The 9550-nt window shown below is 40.3% G+C and overlaps 1 protein-coding gene across 2 annotated transcripts in view; it reads right to left on the reverse strand.

Annotated features, from left to right (window-relative positions):
* Positions 1–9049, reverse strand: part of LOC111252779 (mitochondrial sodium/calcium exchanger protein-like) — a 28640-nt gene extending 19591 nt beyond the window's left edge. The window contains exons 1-3 of one of the 2 annotated variants that reach the window (XM_022811206.2): positions 8090–9047; positions 6274–6309; positions 2907–5026 (exon numbers count right to left, since the gene is read on the reverse strand). In XM_022811206.2, coding sequence (XP_022666941.1) covers positions 4100–5026; positions 6274–6309; positions 8090–8785 — 1659 coding nt within the window. In that variant the 5' untranslated portion in view covers positions 8786–9047 and the 3' untranslated portion in view covers positions 2907–4099. Of the gene's footprint in view, positions 1–2906; positions 5027–6273; positions 6310–8089 lie in introns of those variants that run through there. The other variant, XM_086992547.1, reaches the window with a different exon arrangement.
* Between the last annotated feature and the right edge of the window lie 501 nt (positions 9050–9550).

Consider the following 9550-nt stretch of genomic DNA (forward strand, 5'->3'; position numbering starts at 1 on the left):
GGGTCATATAGTTTTTCGGCTTATAATAATGTATGTCTTAGAACATTCTGTGCAAGGGATTCAAGATATATATTAACTAAGTTGTATCCTATGTACGGATGCTTAAAGACATGTTCTTCTATATATATAGTGGTTGGTCCCCAAATAAAATAGCAGCAAGGAACGCCAGATAGGAAAAGCTGACGGCCAAGCCCGCTGCAAAGTAACCTGAGAGTCTATCTCGAGGGACCTCTAAATCCAGGCTGGTGCCTAGTGCGCCGCCGACTCAGCGCCTATCTCGGCCAAAAAAAGGAAAAAGCAACTCAATTTCTAACGCTTCCATATCATTGCAAAATGGCCGGCCTTTACCAGTAGAGTGACGCCATACAAAAGGTCACTTTATGGCAGTGTCCGATTTGTTCCTCTGGGGTTTGGTGAAGAGCTGCTGGTAAAGAGCTCTGTTGCTTACGTTTCGATTAAATGAATAACTAGCATGTTAAATAGAACTTCGGATAAAAGCAATATACCACAAAAGCTAAAGGCGATCAATACCACTGTTAGATAGAGGAGATACAGAATAGCTACTATCTTGCATAAAAATCTTCTTAGTGAGAGGCGACACGACGTTACATTATATCTGCGACAAACACCTTAGATTCCAAAAATTAACTTCGATTACTCATTTTCGTTTTTAAATTGTTTCGAAAAATCGACGCAGCTACCCAAATACCGTCTGACACCTTTATTATAAACTCTTTAAAATAACCTCATATCAAAACAGATCTAACGGCCCAGTCTTAGCTATTAGCTTAATGCCTAGACAGTGGCCATTTTTGTTTATTACTTTAATTTTCCGCTTGTTGAATGAATAACGGTCGTATTTAACTTTAAAAAGAGCTTTTTTTTTTTTGTTGATATCGCTTTGTTCTAGTCACAGAATGCTACCCTCGGTTCGAATACTAAAGATCAGTCGGGTGGCAAAAACGGCAATTTCCGTAGTACTTATTTATTTTTCACAGAATCGCCGAGTGAACTAAAATAAACGAAGTGTGTGTCACGTGGACGACGAAGATTCGCTAACAGAGAGTACTATTCAAAAACGGATTTGCGGACTCCAAGATGGCATCCTCGATCCAACAAACGCACTATATTTCACTTCTCGAGTTCGACGAAAATCTTCTTAAGCCACTCTCGACGAAGAATAATTGCCAGATGAACCTATACCTTTCAGCTAGGGAATCCCTATCAGGACGCGGAACGAATATCCTAAATTCTTTTTTATCGTCTTTTAGCTATCGACCCCTTTCTCACTTGGCGTAGCCGACTTTGAATCCCGAAATCGGAATACAATCCAATAGTTCGAGCAAAATGGTGGAAGCCGAATGCTGAAAGGCATTGCCTTATCCTACAACGGGCATAACGTAGAATATAACGTAGAAATGTCGACCACCAGTGAACAAAAATTTAGAACAGTAAGATAAACAGAAGTTACCCATGTACACGCCAAGTACATGTATATGATAGGGAGGCACGCTCAAAGGAACGTACTATTTCACGTCTCTGCAGTACAAGCAAACAGCGCACGCTACAAAATGATTTTGAGTTCGGATGCGTAATTTGCAACCATGGATAAAGCTAGGCCAGATTCAGATTAGGCAAAACAGATACAACAATTAAGTAAATATTAAGTGCCATGCTTTACTATGTGTATATGTAGAAACTGTAGTAAAACGGCTAGCTACTTTCGTTTCAAAATAGAATTTGAGTCGAACAGAAAAAATACTGCTTTCAGACAATCGATATCACCAAACAGTAACGACATTAGGGTTCTAGCAAAAGGGGGGCCTTTGAACTGAGACAACAGTTGGACACCTGTGGAGAAGCTGTTTCTAAAACTGGACCCTTTTCCAAAACAAGGTAAGCTTGCAAACGTAATAGTCTTATTACGGACGTAATTGGCTGTACATGAAAGCGCGTCAAGAAGAGATTAGAAATAGGGTTCGTGAATACTGATCAAGAAAGGTTATGAGTGATAGAGTTAAAGCCGAGAATTGTCACAAACGCAAAGTCTATTGAGCTGAAATAGGTCTGACGTATCGTGCAAATTGAGAAGAACGTGCCTATACTACTAGAAAACTGGCAAATACGCTAATAATGATTGACTGCAATACAATGAGGACAGCATGCAGATAGCGCACAACGCTCGCGGTGCTAGCTGACTATACGGGCACATCACAGATTGTTGAAGAAGGGCTTGGATTGCCTAAGCAAGAAACGAGAATCAAAGCGATAGGCATACCGTGAAAAGTCGGTAAAAAAAAGACGGAGAGAACTGCTCTATTAAAGGCGGGTAAATTTGCAGGAGTGGACGATAAAGGTTAGGGCAGGATAAACTAGAAGCGTTATCATTAAATGGGTCGTAGATAGCAGTGACAGCTAATAAAAAACCTAATGAGAAATCCCGCTTAGATCTGGCAGCTTGTGAAAACTATATCTATATAGAGACTATGCCGTGTGGTAACGGAGACTGACCGTCTATTAATAGTATAAAAATGGACTAAGCTGAATTTGTTATCGGTAGAGTGGCGCCATAATTGTGAACACTGGATTGGTACGGTAAATGACTGCGATAAAAATTACTACGTAGAAGGACGGAATAATAACGGCAATAAAACTATCAATCGTAAAGAAGAAGTTAGCAGAGAGTGTATTGGAGACGATGCGGTATAAACGCATCCCTGATATAGAAACAATGCTGCAAACAAAAGGCTACACGTATTTTTTTCGTACGTAGAAAGGATACATTCGACTATATAACTGTTGACCGTCACGAAACCGAGTCGTTTTCAATACGAACACATTTTTTTTTTTCTCAAATAGAGATATAATTACAAATTGATCGAACTCATAGCAGAAGCTGGCCATCATTCTTTGTGTGACAACTGATAATTTATTAACACGAGTATATTTCTGCTTATAAACTGGGTTATTCGGTCAAGTCCGCTGACTACACACTGTTCATAGAAAGGATCCGGTATCTATTATTAATCGCATGTAGACAGCATACAAACAAACGAAATCAACAACTGCCGACTCTGCCTCTATGTCAACAAACTCACCAACGCGACAAATACATCTTTCATATTACTGTTACGTGACAAGACAAATTGTAGTTGTTATTCCCTGCGATCCATATACGTAGAATGTCAAAACACAGTCATCCCTTATATCATATATACATGATCCTATTAGGTCTATATCGATAGAAAAGCAAGCAGTATTAAGAAATAAAAATCCTACATACATACATATACAAAAAATTGTTTGGGAACTTTTTAATTTTCTGAGCCTAATCGAACGTTTTCGTACGTCTCTATATGTTCACATACTTCAACGTAGCTTTCTCGTGAATAGTTATGTACATACAAGGGTGGTCGTGGTAATCCTCGAGTCATATCCTAGATTTGCCCTTGCTACATATAAGGGCTAAACCCTTTTTATGTAATAAATTTAAAAATTCGCTTGCATGTGGGCTCCCGATAACCATATGCGTCTCATGTGAACTCAGTACGGACTGTGATGACCAGCGCGCACCTCAGTCAAATAACGTCGTAAAATATTTCGCATTTTACGTACGTTCTAGGTTATACGAGGTCGTTCGTCAACTTTTTTCACGTTGGATCACGCTGACGAAAAGTCGGGTCCGAACAATAATGTTTAATTTCCCGTTGCAGTTTTCTCATTTGTTATAAGCAACATGCAGACTCCATATACAATCGATCGCCTTAACATGAAGGTTACACATGTAAATTACACAGACCTGATTCGAAGCTAAAGAAAGTGGGATTACAGTACAACTACATTGATATTCTCTACTTGTGCGGGGGTAACGCAAGTTCTCTACAAAGTAAAATTAAGTACTTGATTTGCGCTTAATTAGTTTCGTAGCCATATCTGTGATCAACAGTAATCATTATATATCCGTCAACGAGGAAGATCAGAAAGACAACTGCTGTCTAACTCATTGCTCCCTGACGAATCAGATTTACTAGTGAGCTCTGCCCAGCCACCCAGCAAACAGGTTACACCAGACATACGCGGGTGACGATGCGGGTGGTCCCTAAAGTTGTGTATAAATGAGAAGAATCATGATGCTCGCATAATAAAACAGAAGGCAGATGCCGCTGGTCATGTTCGAATGGCACCTCGACACTGCGGCGAATAGCGCTAAAAGAACTGGGCAAAGGGCAACAGCACCCATAAGCACAGTGGTGACGGTTGAACGCGTCAATGGGCAAAGCCATACGCCCCGATATGCCAGCTGCATCGAAAACGCCAGCGAAATGTTGAAGATTAACGCCAACATAGCCGACGAAATGCATCCGGTGAGGGCCATCCGAAGGCAACCCCGATTTACCACAGCGATGTACGTCGAAATGTCACCGACGAAATTGCCATACGTAAGAATCGAAAGACCCATTACCTCATCAGTGAGTCGGGTGCACAATCCCATAGCGCGGACAACGGCCACCACTTCAGCTGTAAGCCGGTGCAGAAAGCACAGACTGAGAATAAAGCCTGCGAACGTGGTCAGTGTCTCGATGACTTGTCGAGGCACTATGCAACACATTATCCGATAGATAAGAAAGGCAAGAAGGCCGAGCATAGCGAACAGCGCGGTGTCGTTAGCAGACGCTAGGCCGGATGCGGTAACGAGCAGCCATGGGTAGAGAACGAATCGTGGCTGATTCCAGTCGAAGCTGACGAACATTCTACAATCGGAGAGGGAGGAACTGTCGAACGAAGACGACGTCGAAGATGCAGCCGAATCAGAAGAGGTAAGACTTATTAGACTGACTGCTAAGTCGTATTCCATCTCAGGTACGGTAGGCACGAGAACGCTGAATGGCAGCTGGAAACAGTACGCTAACGCCTCAAAAGTTGCTCCCAGACAGGCGAACATGGTAATCCAGAACGAACAGAATAAACTTCGTTTTGGTTTAGCTTGTTTCTCATGTTTGCAGCAGTCGATAGGAATGTAAAGTACCTGCAATACATATGATGTAATAACTGTATATCTGATATTGAGTAGATTTCATTAACAACGACTCGCTGAGTTGTCTTTAGCAAGTAAATGTATAGAATTAAGAGACGATGCAACATGTAAATGAGATGAAGTTTGCCGCATGTCACACACAATATCGGCGATATGGTTTAAAGAAATTTTTTTCGTCTCAAATAACACATATACATGATATAATTTAAGGGCCGCGTCCGTTCTCTGCAAACATGGCTTATATTTTACATTGAGATATACGTCAAATTATTTAGCAACGTTTAACAAACGAATCGTTAGGGTTGTATTCATAATATAGGAATATTTTCCTTATATGGGAATTGATGTTAAAGCTCACATTTCTTGTTTTAAGGACCTCAGACTTAGCAGAGCGAGCCAGTCCTAAATCCTGGCTACCTACATGCGTCACCTAAATTGCGCCAAGGCAAAGGAATATAAGATTGAATCGGAGCTCAAGAGTATTGTTCAGAGCGAACTAAGGAAAGCAAATCTTGTCACCTTAATTTTATCTCATAGTCCCATTTCATTTTTTCCCCCTTCTCACTAATGCGTACAACCGTGCATCGAACAATATTGGTAGACGTACATTCGTCGAAGTGTCGTGCAAAACGTTCGAACAGAATTAGAGTTTCAGTTGGTAGCAGCCTAAAAGCCGCCAAAATGCAAGAAGGGCTCAAGAAGTCCAAAACATGCAAGAAAGAAGCAGAACATCTTAAAAAAAAAAGCTATTCGTTGGAACTTGCCTGGATTATTTAATGAGCAGCTCATAGTCCGTTAATTTTTGTATAAAAGATCTGTTTACCAACAATGGCTTTTTAAGCCATTTTAATAAGTTTTGGAATCTTTGAAATCTTAACTTTATTGAGGATCTTAGATTTGCTTCATGCAAATCATGCCAGGATCTTTGAAAGAGCGTGTAAAAACTGGTCATAATGTAGAATGTTGATTTTCTAGCAAAAAAAAGAAGCTTTTATTTTTGATTAAGCTTTATCTCGCGTGGAAAGATTGCTTAATGGCTGATATTTGCTTAAATTAGGAAGATGACACGCTGCTTTCCGTCATACTGAGTCTGTCTTATTTTGTTCTAGAGAGAACTAACAGTTCTCTGGTGCCAAAACCTGTAGTTGAGTGTTAAAACAAACAACCCAATAAAGTTTATCTGAATTCGATTGCCTCACTCTATATATATATAGTCTATAATAAATCTCTCTACTTACATTGTTCGTTGCTAAAAAAGGAGTCTTCTCGTTTACCTGGAATAAAGTAAGACGTTACAACATGCACAGATGAAAATGCATATATATGGTCCAGACGAACCGTGGATGTCTGTGTATGTATATGTGCTTGTATGCTCGTTCTTGTCTTGCCAATAATACATTATACTAGCTTACCTTAATTTATTACCGCACGGGTTGTATTTGATAATTTTCTGCATAATCTATGCATATAGCACTGATAATAGAGTGGAACGTCATATAGTATAGTGCACGAGCCAAGACAGCTATCATTTTAACGTATAATGAAGAAACATAAATGGTCCCCCACATAATTCCTCAGCCATAATTCCCAATGATGGCAGCTGAAAGTTGTCGTATGTCCATCCAAAAGTGCTTCGCTAGTTATCTATCTGCGAGGCCATAGGCCTGACGAAGTACGATACAAGCATCCTACTCTGTTCACGCCTCCTCATTCGTTATACGCGACCAACGGTATAAGCTATTATATGGTCCTAGGGCGTAACCTGATGACTGCTGTCGCGTCTAATTTAGGACAATAGCTGTCACCGGCCAACACAAATTCGCACATTATTAAAAAGAGAAATCAGCCATTAATGCGTGGTGAAATGAAAAATCGAACAAGATGGATGACAGATTATATACATATTTATAATAATAACCTAAATTGGAATTTTTACTTATGCTCCGTCTCTATGTAAACATAGATATTTTAATGACATTTTTACATGTACAACAAATGTCAATCCTGACGGTTATAATTAATTATTCACGGAAATTCCATCCACAAATACATATTTAAAAGTTGACGAGCGACAAGCGATATTCGTACCGTTAAAGTGCCGGGCAATTTCGCTGCGTACAAATAAATCCAACGGAACGACATTGTAGGCTGGCAGACCAAAAATTCAAGTAAAAAATGCAAGGGCTCAGAGCGGTAAAAAAAAGTCTAAAAGGCGCCAAAAGTCTCCAAAACACTAAGCATTGAAGGTACTCAGATGATCCAATTCAAAACGGCCGTTAATTTCTGTCCCAAAAACCAGGTGTATAAAAAAATTGATTTTTGAGTTTTTTTTTGATGAATTTTTGAGCTCTCCATGTCTAAGCTTTATTGAAGCTTTTCCGGTCTGTCCGAACCAAATCTTCTTTGCATCTCTCAGAAGCCACATGTGAAGTTGAACTACCTTAAATCGTCGACTAGGGGCAAAAAGATAGTTTTGTTTTCCATTCATTCAAATAAATCATCAAAAAAGAAAAAGGAAAATAATTCAATAATAATAACAGTTTATTTTTGTTCAAACTGCGAAAACGGAGCGTCATATTCCACCATATTGAGCTCGCTGCCCTCTATTTCTATTCTAGAAAAAACAGGCTTTTTCCAATACCAAGTCTGGTGGGCAAATGGATGCCCATTACGACAAGAAACCCGCCAAAGCTTGTCGGCTTTTACGTTCACAGATGTGCGTAACACAACTTGTGTGAAATATATATACATATAGGAAAATTTTTTCAACTGTTTGCATACTCTTGTTTCACTCCGTATATGTGAAATCTACAACGGGTTACAAATACACTTTACACATACACATATTTCTTCAAGTAGCTCTTCACGTTCTTGTTCCTCGCAAAGTATTCGTAAGATTCCAAGATTAATTTAAGATTTTTTAACGTACACATCCCATTTTTTATATAATAAGCAATATAGCTCAAAGAGTAACTGTTTTTTTAAAATAGAATCATCGATTATTTAATATGTGACCCGCTTAACCGTATAGATTCTATAAAGCAAAAAACTTACGTTGACCGAGTTACTCAATATTAACGCCAGTGATTCTTTTTTTGACGGAATACTGAAGATATACGCATAGTATGCAACATAGATGGTCGCGCCAATGGCGATGTGCGTCCCGGTCACGGAACCCGTCACGTAAATATGGCCAACGTAAAGAACGGCTAGGGCGAAGAAGAATAGCAATCCACCGAATCCGCGACCAAGTGGTGCACGCCCACCAACCGTGTATAGAGTTCCTATGATAACGCCAACAACGAACAAAGTCCCGCCTAGGACCTCGCCAACAACAAGGCCCTCGTGTCCCATATTGACAGCTGCCATTGCACCCATAATATCCGGTATACCATTTCCAAGGGTCAGGAGTGTAGCACCTGCCTTGGCTTCGTCGAGTTGAAATCGATTTTTGAGCAAGACCAATGCGGGTGAGACGAAACCACCAGCCAAAGCGCACACTAATCCACCACACAACAAGAATAGACCGATCAATGGTAAGAGTGGAGGCACAGGCAAAGCTTGCCAACGACAGTAAAGTAGTTCGACGTAGTCGAGAAGAGCTTCCCCGCTACGACAATCAGCAACCGTAAGTGCGAATGTACAACGGTCGGATGCTGGTACCTCCCAAACGTCAGAACACCGTGATCCACTGCTATTCAACGTGCCTGCTCGCTCCGGACCGAACAGCCACGTAACGTCTTCCGTCATGGTAAAGATCCTGGTGACAAACACGGCTTGACTTATTAGCACTTCTGCTTTTTATATACGTGAATAATTAGCTAATTTTCTCCTTGGGATTTGCCTAAACCGAATAATCTATTGCTTTTTTTTACTTCCGGCACTTTGATTTTGTTCCTGTCTATTCGTGGCGGCCACCGTTGAAGATTCGCTGGAGTCCGCCTAGTCCAGACGAACACCTCAAGTTAACTTCTCTTCGAACAATAACACCCGGTCTATCGCCGACCACATGGTGGTTTTGTCCGACGACGCAAAGAAATTGCACCAAAACAAAGATGACGTACACGTCCAGCAGACGGCATTTCTACTGTGTCACAGGTGAACCGAGCGCCAACATGCACTTATTCCTATAGCCTACCCGAATCACCAGCGTTGAACATGTGGAAGCGAACTACGTTCCGCATGTGCACGAAGTCTCATATGTCCGTAATGGACTGCGACCTGGCCTCGTAGTACCTTGTTTTGAAAAATCCGACATTTTGCAAATAGATTGTTAATTATCGATAGGAAATGCTTATGGGAATTCATGTCTCAAATGTTAGCAAAATAGTGCTCGAAATATCCGAGGAAAATTCTGATGTCAGATAAAAGAACACATGCTATTATATTATAGGCAAAAATAAACAATCATATACGTATTTTTCAATGTATTCGATAGAAAATCTTTCTTTTAATCATGAAAAGAATATACGTTTATTTACTCATTAGTCCGTCGTCAGAAAATACCTTTTCCAA

The sequence above is a fragment of the Varroa destructor genome, unplaced genomic scaffold (assembly GCF_002443255.2).
Source record: "Varroa destructor unplaced genomic scaffold, Vdes_3.0 BEIS01000006.1, whole genome shotgun sequence".
NCBI lineage: Eukaryota > Metazoa > Arthropoda > Arachnida > Mesostigmata > Varroidae > Varroa > Varroa destructor.